Below are 19,307 nucleotides of genomic sequence, written 5' to 3'. Positions count from 1 at the left end.
TGAGTTCAAATATGAGTTCAGCAAGAGTATGTAATCACCATAGTAGTCCAGTAATGGAGTCTACTTATACAGGCATAATGAAATGGAAAGTCTGTAAATTGAGTTAAAAATTGTCATCTCATTCTGTGGGAGATAGTGGAGAGAGAGAAGAGTGAATAAAATTGTTAAATCTGCATGTGTCATTATAGTAATTCAAATGATGATGTTTCAAGATGCAAGACTACAAATTTTGTTTGTTTTATATTTACATGAATGATAAATACCAGATAAATGCCTGAGAGTGGAATACAGGTTAGAGGGAGTCAGAGAGCTGGAATGGAGAAGATTGGCTGGATTTCCAAGTCTTGTAGCACAGTGTGACTTTTTTGAACCTGGCTGTTCATGCCGACATGGGCCATTCTGATTCCACATGGCTTTGCAGCCGAATGTGACAGGCCCAGCATTCTGGGCTTCTCTGGGGAGGGACAGGGATGGCTGACCTTCTAAGCCCACTAACATAGCAGACAACCAGGAATAATCCCCTCTCCAGACACACCCTTAACATGGAGCATTGTCCCATAAGCACATGTAATTCACATAGATACCCAGGATCTTGTAGGAAACAGACACAGCATCATGACCGTTAAGATTAAGGTTAACTATGGACTAAGACCTTTGTTGTTTCCTTCGTTCATTATTTCCTATAAACTGCCCAACAAAATGGGTCTGTCTGTTGGACATGAATTTCAAGTAGCAACCCCAGATGTCTGAGAAATGTAACTCTATTTTCCAGCATCTTCACTAGTTAGGGTGGATTGAGTTATGAAATAGATAGACCAGACACGTGATGGCACAATAAGTATTTTCTGCTAACCAGGGGGGCAGTTGGGGAAACAGTGACTGTTCCTACAGTGGTTCAGAGACCAAGGCTGATGGGAGTTCTTCCTCTCTATAACTTGTGGCCTTCAAAGCACCATGGATGTCACTTGGCCAGTCAGCTAGGGGAAGAAGAGTATGGAGGAGAGTGCCCATGGGAGATGTTTCAAAGCCAGGCCTGTTTGTGGCACACATGACTTCTGATAGAAGTGATTCCATAGAGCCAAAGACAGTCTCATGGCCACACAGGGGAACCTAGGAAATGTGGCTGAGTTGTGCTCCCGGGAGGAAAAGATGAGCCTTGGTAGAGTTAGCAGTCTTTTCCACAGCTACTTAACCTCCTTTCTATTGGTAATCCCCGTTCTCCTTCATTGTGGAAATTTAATTCTGCTAAGTCTAGGGTTTCTGGTCTGAATTTGGGGTTGTTCATGAAGTTAGGGTACTAGTGGGAACCCCTCGATGTTTGTCATCCATCGTGTCACCCTAGATCTCTGTTTTCCTTCATTCTAGATGGCTCCTGTGTTATCCCTGGCTCCCCTCTGCTAGTCATTCCCACCCTGGTACTTTGCATTTCTGTAGACCTCCTTCTCACCAAGCTGAGACATGGGCTACCCTACTTGGCTGTCTAAGGTCATTTCTTCCTAGACCTCCCTACCATGCAGCATATTTTCTTTGCGACCTTGGAGCCTCTATAGGACTTATTTGTGAAGAGGTAATACAAATAGTATCTGGGGTCTTTGACACCTCACCCCTTCCTGAGATGCAACCCTCCTTAGGGTTATACTTGCATGTAATCTCTCTTTCTCTACTTCCTTTATTCCTTTCAGGATTGGGGGAGGGGTGATCTTCATCAGCTCTTGCACCAAATCTATTGTTTATTTCTTAAGGTCTTTCCATTCTTCCCTTAACAATTTCACTTCTGGATCTCAAAAGTTGAAGGAGGGTTCTGTTTGCCTAGAAAAAGCAGGGATATGAAACACGTAGCTCCAGCAAAACACAGACACTGACTCAGAAACAAATAAACACATGCACACACATGAGAAGCTGGAACATTCCCTTCATTTTTTATTGGTTTAAATATTTTTTTTTCCTGAAAGAGCATCCAAGTATCATGGAGCTAAGCACATCTAGGGCATGAAAGTGAGAACCCTCAAGGTGGATGAAGATGGCTCCAGCAGCAAAAAGGATGAAGTAGTATGATGTCCCTGGGCTAGTGGGTTGCTTGGATGTTGAGTTCCTTGGCCAATAGGTTTTCTGGCTAGAAGATGTCTTGGCTGTTGGTTTCTTGCATGGTGGCTGATTTGGTTGGTTAGGGCTTTGGTGGGTAAGTCCTATTTGAGGTGGACTCATGGACTACTTGGCCTGGCCTTCACATAAATAGGGTATAGGCATAAATGATGCCTAAACCAATGAGTATGGCAAATACATCCAGCCAGCCAGTTCGGCCTGAGTTGAGGTAAGCATCTTCCCATTCGCTGTTCTTGTTGGCCTGCGTAGTCTGTAGGGATGGGAGCTTTAGGTATGGGTTTCTGAGTCTAGCCTTGTGATACCCTTGGGGAAGGGCTGGGGACCAATGGTCACTGAGGGAAAGCCCCTATCCAGGTCCCAGGGCAGAAACAGGTGTAAGGGGCAGGTAGAGGGCAGGATGGGCCATCGCATAGGTGTTGTTTTACCTTGTAACTGAAGAATATAGCTATTAATCCCAGGGGAGGGAACAAAATTACGGCCAGGATGGTCAAACATAAGTAATTCGGGGCATAAAATGCCAGTTCTTCAGGTGTCTGTGTTTCCTCTGGCGGCTTCTCAGGGGCGCCTGCAGCCGGCGGGGCTCCTGCAGCCGGCGGGGCTCCTGCAGCCGGCGGGCCTCCTGCAGCGGGCGGGCCTCCTGCAGCAGGCGGGCCTTTTGCAGCAGCCGCGCCTTTTGAAGCAGGAGGACCTCCTGCAGCAGGTGGGGCGGGTTTTGGGGGCATGATCTTTCCACCCAGACAAAGACAGATCCTGAGTGTCTTGAAAACAGAGAGCCAAGCCCACTATACCTCCCCTAGTTTAAAACCAAGACTCCAGCATCCCAAGACTCCAAACGTTAAAGGCCACTTCTTCACAATGGAGAAACCAGTGCCTCAAGTCCTGATTGGCTGTCTGCATAAGGGGGCGTGGTCCCACAATTCTCTGCTTCTCCTGGACTGGGGGCTTGGAGCTGGGTTCCATCCTCTATCAGGACATTGGCTCCACCCGTCCTGATAGGGATTTGTTGGAAACTGTAAGATGGGATCCTGGCTCCTCCTTGTTGCAGACCCCAGTCTGCTACAGGAGGGCAGTACCAGAGTTGCGTCTCTAGATGGAAGAGAGGAAGTAGACAAGCCCTGTAAGAAAACTAGGAGATTACAAACAGAAGGAAAGGAAAAGGAATAATGTCAATAACAGATTATAAAATATTGAATTAGAAAAGAATTCTTTAGTCTATACTGACTGAAAGAGAAAGTAGGTGAAAACGGGGAAGGTCTTAAAAGTTGAATGTCATTTAATAAGTGTGGATGAAATGATGGAAATGGGAAATCACCATTGTGGTAGGTAGAGTTCTAAGATGGCCCCAAGATTCCTGCTCCCTGGTGTACACACACTTTTTCCCAGTTGTTCATTCAAGTACTAATCTATGTGCTACTGTGGAGGGATTTTGTACCTGTAGTTAAATTCCCCAATCAGTTAACTTTAAGAGAGGGAAAATGTCCTCCATGGGACACTAATCCAGTGACTTCTTCTTTTTTTTTTTTTTTTAATTTTCTTTTTTCAACGTTATTTATTTTTGGGACAGAGAGAGACAGAGCATGAATGGGGGAGGGGCAGAGAGAGAGGGAGACACAGAATCGGAAACAGGCTCCAGGCCCTGAGCCGTCAGCCCAGAGCCCGACGCGGGGCTCGAACTCACGGACCGCGAGATCGTGACCTGGCTGAAGTCGGACGCTTAACCGACTGCGCCACCCAGGCGCCCCCCAGTGACTTCTTAAAAGGGACAACATCTTACTGGCAAAAATGATTCAAGGCATGGGATGGAGTGCAGTCAAGGGAGATTCTCTATTGCTAGCTTGAAAGTGGGGGAGACTACATAGCAAGGAATGCAGGCAGCCCCTATCTGAAGTGGCTCCCAACTTATAGCTAGCAAGGAAATGGGACCTCAGTTCTATAGTAGTAAGGATCTGAATCCTGTTATGACCATATTTGATTGGGAGATGATCCTAGCTCCAGATGGGAACACAGACTGGTCAACACCTTGATTTTAGCCTTGTGAGATCCTGAGCATTCTAGAGAATCTAGCCATTCTGATCTACAGAACTGTGAGCTAGTAACTAAGTTTGTGGTTTGTCAATGACACAGCTGTATTTAAGCACAGGCAAAGACCTAGAAGCACCAAGAACAGCAGCAACACACACAACCCAGGGGCCAGGAAAGTCTTCATGAAATGTGTTAGGAAAAGCGATCTCATGTACACAGTCTTCCAATGTCCCCTTGCCACATAAGAATGGGTCTTGGGCCTGAAACACTTTCTGACCAAGAGATAAAGAGCCCACACAGTGTATGCAAGGCTTATCACCTCGTGTGGGAATATTTTTCCTTGTTTCAGGCTCATTGTATATTCCTTTGTTCTGCTTAAGTACCTGTGTTCTCAGGCACAACCCCAGGTTTTAGTATTTCAGACTCCATGAAGGCGGGGATCAGGGTTCTTCCACTGTGGCACAAGAGGAGTTCATAAAGGCTAATTGCACCTGCTGCCCAGACACCCACTATTGGAGCTGATCTTGCTCTTTCTCTTCTTTATGTGAGTAAAAGTGCCCCATCCAGTACTTTACTGTGTTGTATTTTCCTTGGCAACTCTGATACCAAGATGCAGTGGGAAGACATGTTTGGACTTCTGTTTCTGGTGGTTGGCATTGTAATGATCTTTGCTACCCTCTCCTTGTATTGGTAACTAGTCTTCTGCTTGACAGAATGAATTATCTTGGAGCATTTTAAAGGGTACGGTGGATATTCCAGATTAAAAAAATGAGGTGAGGGGGGAAAGAATTCAATGTTGGGTGGGATGAATAATGTATATTGGTTTCCAGGAGGTCCCTTGGATGGTGAGAACCTTGGGTTGGTGGTGGGGTTCTCTTGCCTAGTGAATATTTTGTCTGAGGTGGCTTTGGTATGGTAACTTGTCTGGGTTCTGAATTCCTGAGCCCATGTATCCCTTGTTAGGTGAGTCCTTCAACTGCAGTGATCTTTAGCTGGTGGGTCCCTTGGCTGGAGGGTCACCTAACCAACAAGAGACTGAACATAGAAACTGCATTTATGTACATATGATGGCATAAATACTCAAGAAAAGCATTTGACATGAATTTGTCCTTGCTGTGTAACAGTTTACTTCCAAGGTGCTTTCTCAATCTATTGGGGCATGATGGTAGAAGGAATGTGTGGCTTTATAGAATGAATTGAAAGAACTATTGAGGATGTCCATGAAGGTAGCAGAGCCAGGACATCTCCCACCTCCAGTGGTCAGTTCTGGGAAGAAATAGATGCAGGAGTGGAGAGTGGAGAAATAGATGCTCCTGGTATACTCAGGAGGTTAGGTCTTGGGCAGTGGTGACAGTGCCCAGTCTTCATAGTGTAGTCAACAGCTGAGATTCCTAAACAGAAGGTTATGATGACTAAAGACAGTGGGCAGATTTGATGAGTATCCCTCTTTACTGTGTATCTCTTGTTTCCTGTTGTTTTCTTCTTTCATTCTCTCTTTTACTTTTTTTTTTTTTTTTTTGGTCCTTCCTCTGCATAGTAGCTTTCTTGGCTTGGGAAGTTGGGTTTCTATTTCCAGAAAGTGAAGGATTTTGTCAGAGTCCTTAGTAGGAAGGGACAACCTACCTCCTTCTGAGTTGTAGTCAGCTACAAGTCTGAAGGTATCACTTGCCTTTCCATGATTGAGATAGTCAAGCTCTAACTCTATCTTTACTTTAAACTCCTGACTGGTTCATCAAACGACATGCTGACTACTCATCTAAGTATGCCTAGACGACCTGCTTTCTGATTGGTTTCATCTTCAGGGGCAAGTCTGGAAAGGTATTGGTCCCCAGGAAGCCTCCTCCAGTACCCTTGGTGCCAGTTTTCCAGAGTGCCCCATGGCTCTGGGGAGTGCGAGAGGAAGGGAGGCATCTGGGCCAGAATTGGGAAAGGGCCAGGAAAGGTCTCAGAAAGGAGGGCATAGACAAGCATGTCAAGATATGAGGTGTATCCTCTGGATTTAAGGGCAGAGAGGTGTTAATACCTTTGGTGAAGGCAATTTCAGAGGATCAATGGGCGAGAGGGAACAGGTGCCATATTGCAGGGACCCAAATGGTTTACAAGAAGAGGGGAGTATAGGGGAGCCTGGGTGGCTCAGTCAGTTAAGTGTTGGACTTTGGCTCAGGTCATGATCTCACGGTTTGTGAGTTTGAGCCCCGTGTCGGGCTCTGTGCTGACAGCTCAGAACCTGGAGCCTGCTTCAGATTCTGTATCTCCCTCTCTTTCCACCCTTCCCCAGCGCACACGCTCTCTCTCTCTCTCAAAAATAAATAAACATTTAAAAAAAGAAGAGGGGAGTGTAGACAGAGTGTAGATATCACTTTCCAAAACTCTGGAGGTGAAGGAAAAAGGAAATCCTGAGAAGAATGTGGGTTCCAGTTTCTGGGGCACCACAGGGCCAATGCCCAGTTTCAGAGAGCCATGGATTGATTGTGAGGTGTGGAAGTGGAAATGATATAGACATTTTATTTAAGAAGCTTGTTGATGAAGGGCCAAGAAAGTCAGTACTGGGGTAGGAGCAGGGGAGTGAGAGTGATTTTTTTTTTTTTTAAGATGGGAGGGACTTGGGAATATTCCATTGGATGGAAATTCTGAAAAGATAGTAGCATGGCCCCATGTTCTGCCTCTCCTTTTGTCTCTGTAATTATGAATGAACCAACAATCCAACCCAGATTCATAGTTTGAAGGGGATTCAGGGGTTTAGGGGAGTGGGTTTTGGGGTTCTGTTTGTTTTGGTTTTGGTGGGAAAGATGAGATATACAATGTACCAGTGAGAGAGGGGATGGAGATGTGGGAGAGATGGTTTAGTAAAGCTGAGGACATTTGTTTGTTCTCCCTATAGCCTTAATATCTAGAACAGGAACTGACATAAAGTAATGCCCAATAAATGTGGACTGAATCAATATGCCTGGGCCTTGGGACCAGGCTACCTAGGCTTGAATTCCTGACATGCCACTAACTTGATGTGTTGCCATGTGCAAGTCACTTAATCTCTTTGTGCATGTTTTCTTACCTTTAAAATAGGGTTAATAATGCAGCACCTGGATGGCTTGGTTGAGACTCTGACTTGATTTTGGCTCAGGTCATGATCCCAGAGTTGTGGGATTGAGCCCTGCATCAGGCTCTGTCCTGGGCATGGAGCCTGCTTAAGATTCTCTCTCTCCTGGGGTGCCCGGGTGGCTCAGTTGGTTAAGCCTCTGACTCTTGACTTTGGCTCAGGTCATGATCTTGTGGTTCATGGGTTCAAGCCCTGCGTCGGGTTCTGCACTGACAGTGCAGAGCCTGCTTCGGATTCTCTCTCTCCCTCTCTCTGCCCCTCCCTGGCTTGTGGGCACATGCGTGCACGGACTCTCTCTCTCACAAAAATAAAAAATAAATAAAAATAAAGTAAAATAGGGATAATAATGGTTTCTCCCTCATTTAGTTGGATTAATCCTCATTTAGAGGATTAAGTAAGCTAATGTATGTAAAATGCTTAGAACTGTGCCTGGCACATAGTGAGTATTATATAACATGGTGATGATGATGGTGATGATGGTGGTGGTTTTGGTGAAGGAGGAGGAAAAGAGGAAGGAGGAGGTGGAGGAGAATAATGTGATTCAGAGCATACTGGAACCATCCCTCACCCTCTTCACGTTGGGAAGGAGGGATGGAATGTGTCTGGATGCAGGTAAAACATGGACCCTATGCCTTAATCACAGATGGTTTCATTGCAAGGAAAAAACACCCCCCAAAACTAGCTTAAGAAGGGAAGCTTCTTATAGGGCTAAGGGCCCTCTCAGAGCCATCTAAAGAGAGGATATTCAGTATAGCAGGCATATCAATCAGAGTTCAGTCAGAAAAATGGACACCATAGGTATTCCCAACAAAGGGGATTTAAAACAGGGATTAGAATCCTGTAAGAGCAAAAGGTAAAGCCTAAGGTAACTCCACTCCTACTTCTAGACCTGGAATACAATAGGGAAGAGGTGGTGTTACAGGACTTAGAGAAGGGGGAGATGCATGACTGATGCTCAGGCCTCTGAAGATAAGGTACATCCTAATGAGTAGGTAGGACCACAAGTAGTGGATGCCCTGCAGTTTCTCAGATGTCCAGTGTGTGGCACTGCTGGCAGGTGAGGGCACACAGGGTGCCTGTTACTGACTGGCAGGGGAGCATGACCTAAGGGCTGATGATGACTCTCAAACATCAGTTCTCAAATATTTTGGTCTCAGGACCCCTTTCACTCTTAAATTTTTTGAGAATTCACCTGAAGCTTTTGCTTATATGAGTTGTATCTATTGGTATTTTCTGTACTGGGATTAAAACTGAAAAAATTATTAATTTGAAAAATAAAAATAAAAACCCTTTACATGCTGATACAAATAACACTGTTGTCATGAAAATAACTATATTTTTCAAAACATTTGTGAACAGAGTAGCATTGTTTTACATTTTTGCAAATCTCTTTCCTGTCTGGCTGAATAGAAGATACTGGATTCTCATATTCTTCTACATTTAGTCTGTTGCTGTGTATCACACATCATGTAGCTCTTCCAAAACTCTGTATACTCATGAGAAAATGAGAGTGAAAAAAGCAAATTGGCATCTGTATAAGGAAAAACACAGTATTTCCTTCTATTTGTCTCCTTTATTGTTTACAGACCACTGCACTTCTGATATTTCTGGTCACCAAATATGTAGGGATTTTTCCCACAGCAAGAAATTCTGTGGCACCAGCTGCATGTCCTGCAATTTAATTCTCACACTGCATACTAGGACATAGCATCAGATTTCACAGGATAAGGGCTCAGTCCCTCAAGACTGCTGCTTCTCTTCAGATGCCAACTGCAAGTAGTAGGTACCCAGGTCACCCACAACTTGGCTGCAAATCGGAGGTTCTTATGACCTCCTCCCTCATGGGAACTCTACACATAAAACTATGCAACCTTAGTGAAATATATTAAAAAGACCTAAATACAAGGAAGGATTAGACCATGTTCATGGATTGGAGACCACATTGTAAAGATATCCACTCTCCCAATTGATCTATAGAACATTTCTTTTTTTTTTTTTGGTGGAGACCGTTAAGCTAATTCTAAAATGTATGTGGAAATCCAAAGGCTTAAGAAGAACCAAGACAATCTTGAGGAAGAAAAACAAAGTTGTCAAACTCACAGTAACAAATGGCCAGTCTTACTAGAATTTTATAATAATTAAGATGTTGTGGTGTTGGTGTAAGGCTAGACATGTTGGCTAATACAATACAGTCTAGACAGACCCACATATATGTGGTCAGTTGATTTATGGTAAAAGTGGCACTGGAGTTTAGTAGGTATAGGATGTTATTTTCAATAAATGATGCAGGGTGTATTGTGTAACTATGGGAATAATTTAATCTAGATCCAACTTCACACTATATGCAGAAACAAATTCCAGAATGATCACCGATCTGAATGTGGAATGTAAAATAGTTTACCTTCTAGAAGGTAACGTAGAAGACAATTTCAGGGTTCTAGACAAAGCACAGATGTCCTAAATAGGACACAAAACTAAACATGAGGAAAAGATTGATAAATGGACTACATTGAAATGAATAAGTTCTATTCTTCCCAAAATGCCATTAAGAGAGTAAAAAAGCAAAGTCACAGCATAGGGAAATATACTTATGCTATGGATATAAGTTGACTTATACCTAGAAAACATGTAGAATTTCTATACCTTAAAAACAAAAAGAAGGGCACCTTGGTGGCTCAGTTGGTTAAACGTCTGACTTTGGCTCAGGTCATGCTCTCACCGTTGGTGAGTTTGAGTCCTGCATCGGGTTTGTTGCTGTCAGTGCAGAGCTTGCTTCGGATCCTCTGTCCCCCTCTCTCTCTGCCCTCACTCCACCCACTTGCACTCTATATCTCAAAAATAAATAAACATTAAAAAAAAAGACATTTGGGATGCCTGGCTGGCTCAGTCAGTAGAGCTTGTGACTCTTGATCTCAGGGTCATGAGTTCAAGCCCCACATCGGGTGTAAAGCTTACTTTACAAAAAAAGATATTCAACAATTAGACAAATAACCCAATTTTTTAAAGGAGCAAAGGATTTCAACAGACATTTCTCCAAAGAAGATGTAAAAGTGGCCAATAAGCACATGAAAAGATGTTCAGCATCACCCGTCATTGGGGGAAATGCAAATCAGAACCACAGTGATGTATCAGTTGACAGCCACTAGGATGGCTATAGTAACCCATTTTTTTCTTTAAAGAAAATAAGCAGCATAGGTAAGGATGTGGAGAAATTAGGACCCTTATTCATTGCTGGTGCGAATGTCAAGTGGTGCAGCTGCTTCTTTTAAAATGTGGACTTTATCATTATTCAGGTATGGTGGGGCCAACAGATCAGGAGATGACTGCCATTGAAAAGATAGTCTGGTGGGGCGCCTGAGTGGCTCAGTCGGTTGAGTGACTGACTGTTGATTTTGGCTCAGGCCATGATCTCACGGCTATGAGATCAAGCCCCATGTCGGGATCTGCTCTGACAGCATGGAGCCTGCTTTGGATTCTCTCTACTCTCTCTGCCCCTCCCCTGCTCTTTGCATGAGCTCTCTGTCTCTCTCTCTCTCCCACTCTTTCAACAAATAAATAAGCATTAAAAAAAAAGATTTTTATTCCTAGTTCCTAAGAGGAGAGGGCACACCATACCATGCAGGACAACACTGGGAAGTGCCAGGGTCGTCCAGGAGTCAGAGGAAGTGAGGGGAAAATATGTGCAAGAGATTTTTTTCTTTTAGAGAGGAGAGTGCATGAGTGGGGGAGAGGGGGAGAGAAGGAGGAGGAGGAGGAGGAGGAGGAGGAGGAGGAGGAGGTGGAGGAGGAGGGGGAGGAGGAGGAGGAGAGAGAGAGAGAGAGAGAGAGAGAGAGAGAGAGAGAGAGAATCTTAAGCAGGTTCCATGCCCAGTGCGGAGCCCGACACAGGGCTTGATCCCACGGGATCCCCCTGGGATCATGACCTGAGCTGAAATCAAGAGTCAGACACTCAGCCTACTGAGCCACCATGGCTCCCCAAGGGCCTTTCTTGTGGTTTTGGCAAGAAAGGCATGGCAAAGCATGGCAAGCTGGCTAAAGATTGACTCATTTTAATAATTTCAGTGGGCTCTGAATATAAAAGCTGTTTCTAGTCATCTGGTACATGATGCTGGGATGATGAGGTAGAGGGATAATGGTCTGGCGTGTAAGAGCCCTGTAAGAGCCCACAAAGGAGGTGGTTAGGGGTAGGCTCTGGCTTGGTTGGTTTGCATATCAAAGGCATGGTCCCAGGGGAGTCATTTGCTATCTCCAGGAATTAGCTAGCTCTGGGAGAAGTCTTTCCTGGGTCAGCAAGGCTCCAAGATGTCAAAGCATCAAAATAAAAAGACATGCTTAGTACACTGCTCTACTAAGAACAGTTTGGCAGTTCCTTAAAAAGTTAAGCATATAAAAAAAAAAGTTGGGGCGCCTGGGTGGCGCAGTCGGTTAAGCGTCCGACTTCAGCCAGGTCACGATGATCTCGCGGTCCGTGAGTTCGAGCCCCGCGTCGGGCTCTGGACTGATGGCTCAGAGCCTGGAGCCTGTTTCCGATTCTGTGTCTCCCTCTCTCTCTGACCCCCCCCCCCCCCCCGTTCATGCTCTGTCTCTCTCTGTCCCAAAAAAAAATAAATAAACGTTGAAAAAAAAATTAAAAAAAAAAGTTAAGCATAAAGTTATCGTATGAAACAGCAATTCCAGTCCTAGGTATATACCCAAGAGAAATGAAAACAAACAGTCATATCAGTATTATTCATAATAGCCAAAAAGTAAAAACAACCCAAATATCTATGACCACATTAGAAGATAGACAAAGTGTGGTATTATCATACAATGGAATGTTACTCAGCTATAAAAAGGAATAGAGTACTTCTCTGTGCTATAATATGAATGAACATTGAAAACAGTATACAAAGTGAAAGGAGTCAGACATATAAGGCCACAAATTGCATGATTCTGTTGACATGAAATGTCCAGAACAGACGAATCCATAGAGACATAAAGTAAATTAGTGGTGGCCAGGGATGGGAGTAGACATGGGAGTGACTAATAGATGTGAGTTTCCTTTTTGGGGTGATGAAAATGTTCTGGAATTAGTGATGATGGTTGTCTAACCTTGTGAATATGCTAGAATCCACTGAATTATCTACTTCAAAATGGTGAAGTCTATGGTATGTGAATTATATCAATACATGCATATATAAATAACCCAGAAAGAGACGACATAAATACAAAGTGGGCAAAAGGCTAGAACATCTGATATACAAAAGAGAATATAAGGGCACCTGGCTGGCTTAGTCAATAGATAATGCAACTCTTGATCCCAGAGTTGTAAATTTGAGCCCCACATTGGATATGAAGATTACTTAAAAATAAAATCTTAAAAAAATAATAAATAGGTTATGATATAGTTATGTAAGGAAATACTGTAAAGCAAAGAGGAGGAACAAATTTTTAAAGATATATCCTTTATGATTCCTTTTATATGAAATTCTGAAATAGCCAAATCTATGGTGATATAAATGTAAGTATATTTGTGCAGATAGTGATGGGACAAGAGCAGGACTTTTAAGATATTGGAAATTTCTATTTCTGTGAGTGGTGGTTTTAAGAGTGTGTTACTAGTGAAAGCCATACTAGCATAATAATAATAGTAATAGTAGCATAATAGTGAATAGCATAGTAGCATATAGTTGGGATCTGTGTACTTTTTACGTATGTATGTATGTATGTATGTATGTATGTATGTTATACTTCAACAAAATGTACCTAGAAATCAAAAATTGTGAGTAGAGCTAAAGCCATATTTGGAGTTATATGTATAGCTGTGAATGCATACATTAGAAAAGAAAGCCTGAGGGACACCTAACTGGCCCAGTCAGAAGAGCATGCAGGTCTTGGTCTTGGGGGTTGTGAGTTTGAGCCCACGCTGAATGCAGAGATTACTTACACAATCAAACAAACAAACAAACAAACTTTAAAAAAGAAAAGAAAGGCTGAAAACCAAGAAGTAATTTTTGAAACATTCAAAAAGTTTAAAACAAGCTAATTAGCCCAAAAAATGGTAGAGAGGAAAAATCAAAGAATTGGAAGAAATGAAATCGAAAATACATGTGCAAAGAGAAGGGAAGACAGGGAGGATTTAAAGGAGGACAGAGAATGGGGAACCTGGGTGGCTCAGTTGGCTAAGCGTCTGACTTCTGCTCAGGTCATGATCTCACCGTTTGTGAGTTTAAACTCGGCATCCATCTCTGTGCTGACAGCTTAGAGCCTGGAGCTTGCTTCTGATTCTGTGTCTCCCCCTCTCTCTGCCCCTCCCTCACTCACGCTGCATCTCTCTCTCCTTCAAAAATTAATAAACATTAAATTTTTTTTTTAAATAAAGGAGGACAGAGAAAATTCACTAGGGACAGAAACAGTATTGGAGAGGACAGGGAGAGGGTCATTGGGTGTCAGAGAGGATTGTGGGGAACAGGAAGGATAAATCAAGAAGGTAGGGAAGTCAGGCAACTTAAATTGCATTCTAGAGGACAGTGAGGAAATGGGGCAGTGGGGTGGTGTGGGGGCCAGGCTGTCCCACCTTGGGGTGGTGCCACCTTTCAGAGTTCCTCTGATCTGATCTGCAGAGTTGGTTTAGCCTGGTCCCCATTCATTTAGGTCTCTGCTGTCCATTCTTCTGGCCACTGTGATGAGATCCTTTCCCTCACCCTGATCAACCTCAATCTGTTGCCCTCCAAGCCCTGTAGGTCATGCCACAGAACCCTGGTGATGAGATGTCCCTGGATCTCCACTTTGACAACTACTTGATTCTGTTCAGGGTGTCCCTTTTTCTGCTGCCTGCCCTTTGGGATTACAGACAGCATTTTTACCTGCAAAGTGGGTGTGGTCCCAATTCCTCCCACCCTTCTTGGTGTCTCCCTTGCCTTCTCAATGGAGATCAGCACCCCTGCTTACTTCCCCTCTCCCACAGGCAGCCTTAAACCATCTCTTCTCTCCTCCTTTGGAACTTTATCCTTTTCTATCCAACTTCTTTCCACTTCCTCTCTTTCACAGAGGAACCCTACCTTGCCTCTCTCCACATCCTTCCTTCTTTTCTCTTTACAGTGGCCCCCCTCCATCTCCACCTCTCTTCCTGGATTAGCCCCTCTTGCTTCATTCCAGGGACTCTGCCCTGCACTGGTTTCCCTTCTCCCCATCTTCACATTGATTCCTGAGGGCACCCCCACCCATCTTTCTTTACCTCCATAGACCAAGAAAGCATTAGACATGGAAGGAGCAGAAGGTGAAGAAATATTCCAGCTGGCCTTTGCCATGGGCCTCACAGCCATCATCCTAAGCCTGTGGCTCTACACTGCAATAATTTCCGTCCATTTAGCTTGATGACAGAAGTACCCACAAACCAGGAAACTTTCCTCAGAACTCCAGAGACTAGAGGTCCCTCTTCATCTCTAAGATCATCTTTGAACTGGGGTATGCCTCTGACCCAGTTCCCACCTTCAGATTTTTTTATGTCAGTAAATCTTATAGGAAGATCTACCAATGGAAGATGTTTGTGTGAGTTTTCAGCCCTTACTTTATTAATCCAGTCAGCAGACACTGATTGCTGACCATGCCCAGGTATAATAAAAATATTAGAGTTTCTTTGATGGGAAAGGTTATGGGAGAAGCTGAAGGATCCACCATCAAGAAATATTTTTGTGTAACTTGAGGTGCAAACAGAGTTACTTTCTGTGTGAAACACAGTTAATGAGGGGGGCTATGTCAATTATCTTAGGCTAATTTATGCTCCAAGAACAAATGACTCCTAAGTCTCAGTGGCTCAGTCTGTTTTCAGCCAGCTCCAGGTCATCTTCATTACAGGATCCAGACTGGAGAAGAAGATGATATTTTTGATCCTGCAGATCTCAAGGTAGAGAAAAAAGAATAGCTGAATCATACAATGGCTTATGAAATGTCTGCTCAGAAATGGCCCCCATCTGTTCATTGGATTTTAGTACATTCGCAATGTTGTGCAACCATCACCACTGTCCAATTCCCGAAAAATCTCACCACCCCAAATAGAAACCTGGGGCATTTAAGTAGTCATTCCTCACTCTCCTCTTCCCCCATCCCCTGGAAACCTCTAATCTGATTTCTGTCCATGTGGATTTTTCCTATTATAGACATTTCATATACAGGTACCCCTCACTTTTCAAAAGCTTGTACTACTCCACTTTGCTTTCACGAAAGATCTACATTAGTACCTGTTTTCGCTAGCCATAAGGAATCCTAAGAGGACTTTCACTTTTACAAAAAAAAAAGGCAAAAAGTGGAAATAGCATTCAGCATCGTTTGGCAGTGAGCCATTAATAGAGGCAGTGGGCACTCCCAGCAGCAAGAGAGGCAACCACCATGCTCCTTCCCTGGGAACTACACTCAGCGTCTTAACATCAAGACTCCAGAGCTTTGAACTATGTCTGTGAGCATCTGTGCTTTTATCTCGACTTATTTTGTGCATCCATTAGCAAGATGCATCCTAAGGTATCAGAAAAGCCTAAGAGAGGTTATTTGTTTGGATATAGGAATGCTCAAAAAGTTTCTCATATAAATTAATGATAATTACTTCTTTGCTTTATTTGCCATTTCACTTTATGACACTTTTCATGGGAACACTCTGCTTTTTGAGTGACATGGGAAAACTGTAAATGAAATCATACTTTTTTGTTTGGTTTGTCTCACTTAGTATAATATCATCCATGCTGTATCATGAATCAGTACTTTAGTCCCTTTTATGGCTGAATAATATTCCATTGTATGGATATATGCCATTTTTTTTATTGATTCATCTGTTGATGGACATTAGTACTGTGTCTACTTTTTGCCTATTATGAAAAGTGCTGCTACCATATATATGTATATATATCAAATATGTATATATGTATGGACATATATAACTTATACAAGTTTTTGTTTGAACACCTGCTTTCAGTTCTCTTGGGTTTTATAGGATCCTAGGAGTAGGATTGGTAGGTCATATCCTAACTCTATGTTTAGTTTCTTGAGTAGGTCATATGCTAATTATATGTTTAGCTTCTTGAGAAAGTGCCAGGCTTTTTCACAGTAGCTGTATTATTTCAGCAGTGTATAATAGTTCCAGTTTTTCCACATCCTTTACCAACACTTGTTCTCTTCCTTTTTAAGAAGTATAGACTTTATTTACACCTGTTAAATATTGTGGCTTGGCTTTGCATTTCCCTAATAGCTAATGAGCATCTTTTCATGTGTTTATTGGCCACTTGTAGATCTTCTTTGAAGAAATGAATGATTTGACTGTCTATTCAAGTACTTTGCCCATATTTTAGCTGGATTTTGTCTTTTTGTTGTTGAGTTGTAAGATCTGTTTACATATTCTGAATACTAGTCCTTTATCAGATATATTATTTGCAAATATTTTTCCCATTCTGGGTGTTATTTTTTCAGTTTCTTGATAGTGTTCTTTGATGCACAGAATTTTTTAAATTTTGTTGAAGTCCAATTTATCTATTTTTTCTTTTTCCCCTGTGCTTGTGTCATATCTAAGAACCCATTGCCAAATCTAAAGTCATGAAGGATTTACCTCTGTGCATTCTTCTAAGAGTTTTATAATTTTATCTCTCACATTTGGATTTTTTATCCATGTTGAGTCAATTTTTGTATAGGGTGTGAGGCAAGTATCTGAATTCATCCTTTGCATGTGGCTATTCAGTTTTCTTAGCACCATTTATTGAAAAGACTCTTCTTTTCTCACTGAATGGACTGGGTATTCCAAAACTGACCATAGATGTATGGGTTTCTTTCTTTTTTTTCTTTAAATTTTTTAAGGTTTATTTATTTTTGAGAGAGAGAGAGTGCAAGCAGGGAGGGGCAGAGGGAGAAGGAGACACAGAATCCAAAGCAGGTTCCAGGCTCTGAGCTGTCAGCACAGAGCCCAACGTGGGGCTTGAACCCACGAACTGCGAGGTCATGACCTGAGCCGAAATCAGACGCTTAACACACTGAGCCACCCAGGTACCCCTGTATGGGTTTATTTCTATCTCAGTTCTCCTGCAGTTATCTGTATGTCAGTGCCATACTGTATCCTTATGCCAGTGCTGAACTCTTTGTGATTACTGTAGCTTTAATCAAAGTTTTGAAATCAGGAAATGAGTCCTCCAACTTTGTTGTTCTTTTTCAAGATTGTTTTGTTACTTGTGGTCCCTTGCAGTTCTATGTGATTTTTTAAATCAGTTTGTCCATATCCACAAAGAAGGCCTTTGAAATTTTGATAGAGATTGCATTGAATCTGTAGAACAATTTGGAGAATATTACCATCTGAAAAATATTAAGCCTTCCAATTGATGAACACAAGATGTCTCAATTTATTTAAGTCTTCTTCAATTTCTTTAAGAGATGTTTTATAGTTTTTAGTACAGGTTTTAGGTACAAGTCCTGTACCTCCTTTGATTAAATTTATTTCAAAGTGTTCTATTCTTTCTGATGCTTTTGTAAATGGGATTGTTTTCTTAATTTCATTTTCACGTTGTTCATTGATAGCGTAATAAAATACAATTGATATTTATGTGTTGATCTTCGTATCCTGCAACTTTGCTGAAATCATTTATTAGTTATAATAGTTTTTTTTTCTGTGGATTCTTGAGAATTTTCTATGCATAGAATCATGTCATCTATGAATAGAGATTGTTTAGATTTCTCCTTCCCAATTTGGATGATTTTTGTTTCTTTTCCTTGTCAAATTGCTCTGGCTAGAATTTTCAGTACAGTGTTAAATAGAAGTTGTGGGAGCAGATATCCTTGTCTTATTCCTGATCTTAGGGCGAAGGCATCATATCATTAAGTATAATGTTAGCTGTGGGGTTTTCCCAGATACCCTTTATCAAGTTGAGCTAGTTTCCTTCTATTTCTAGCATTCTGAGTAGATTTTTTTTTTTAATCATGAAGCAGTATTCAATTTTGTCAAATACCTTTTCTGTATCAGTTGAGATAATCCTATTTTCTCCCTGTCATTCTATTAATATGGCATGTTACATTGATTTAGCTTTATATGTTAAACCGCCTTGCATTCCTGGGATGAATCTCACTTGCTCATGGTGTATAATCCCTTTAACATGCTGCTGGGTTTAGTTGGCTAGTATTTTGTTGAGGATTTTTGCATTTATGTTCATAAGGGATATTGGTCTTTTTTCTTTTCTTGTGATGTCTTTGTATGGTTTTGATATCAGGGTAACATTGACCTCATACAGTAAGTTAGGAAGGAGTTTCTCGTCTTCTATTTTTTTGGAAGAGTTTGAAAAAGATTCATTTTAATTCTTTAAGCATTTGATAGAATTCACTAGTGAAGCTTTCTGGGCCTGGGGTTTTCTCTGTTGGAAGTTTTTGTTGTTGTTGTTTGGTTTGGTTTGGTTTTAAACTGATTTAATCTCTTTACTTGTTACTGGTTAATTCAGAATGTCTGTTTCTTCATGAGTCAGTTTCGGTAGTTTTTGACTTTCCAGGAATTTGTGCATTTCATTTAGGGATTTGTTGGCATATAATTGTTCATAAGTATTTTCTTATAATCCTTTTTAGTTCTGTAAGGTTGGTGGTGAATCCTCACTTTTTTTTAAAGATTTTATTTTTAAGTAATCTCTACACCCAACATGGGGCTCAAACTTACAACCCCAAGATCAAGAGTCACATGCTTCACTTACTGAGCCAGCCAGGTGCCCCAATGTCCTCACTTTTGAAAGTGTTTCTGACTTTAGTAATTTGAGTCTTCTCTCTTTTTTTCTTGGTCTGTCTAGCTAAAGGTTTGCCAATTTTATTGATCTTTTCAAAGAACTAATTTTGGTTTCATTGATTTTCTCTATTATTTATCTATTCTCTATTTCATTTGTCACCACTCCAATTTTTAATATTTCTTTCCTTCTGCTTGCTTTGGGTTTCATTTTTTTTTCATCTTTTTATAGTAACTTAAGACAGAAGGTTAGGTTGTTGATTTGATATCTTTCTTCATTTTTAATGTAGGAATTTAAGCTATAAATTTCTCTGTGAGCACTGCTTTTACCACATGCCCTAAATTTTGGTATGTTGTGTTTTTGTTTTCATTCATCTC

General features: G+C 41.8%; 2 protein-coding genes across 4 annotated transcripts in view; one reads left to right on the top strand and one right to left on the bottom strand.

The window, feature by feature from the left end:
• Positions 1 to 19,307, top strand: part of ATP4A (ATPase H+/K+ transporting subunit alpha) — a 108,998-nt gene that overhangs the window by 48,793 nt on the left and 40,898 nt on the right. The gene's annotated exons all lie outside the window — the stretch shown is intronic.
• On the bottom strand, positions 1,899 to 2,916 carry PMIS2 (PMIS2 transmembrane protein). The gene is made up of 2 exons (XM_047836972.1): positions 2,529 to 2,916; positions 1,899 to 2,353 (listed from the first exon to the last, which is right to left on the bottom strand). The coding sequence occupies exons 1-2, from the start codon at positions 2,823 to 2,825 to the stop codon at positions 2,225 to 2,227; spliced, it is 426 nt and encodes a 141-aa protein (XP_047692928.1). The 5' UTR covers positions 2,826 to 2,916; the 3' UTR covers positions 1,899 to 2,224.

This window comes from Prionailurus viverrinus, chromosome E2 (genome assembly GCF_022837055.1).
Source record: "Prionailurus viverrinus isolate Anna chromosome E2, UM_Priviv_1.0, whole genome shotgun sequence".
Classification (NCBI taxonomy): Eukaryota; Metazoa; Chordata; class Mammalia; order Carnivora; family Felidae; genus Prionailurus; species Prionailurus viverrinus.
The sequence above is the reverse complement of the archived record's forward strand: the minus strand, read 5'-3'. Positions and strand labels throughout refer to the sequence as shown.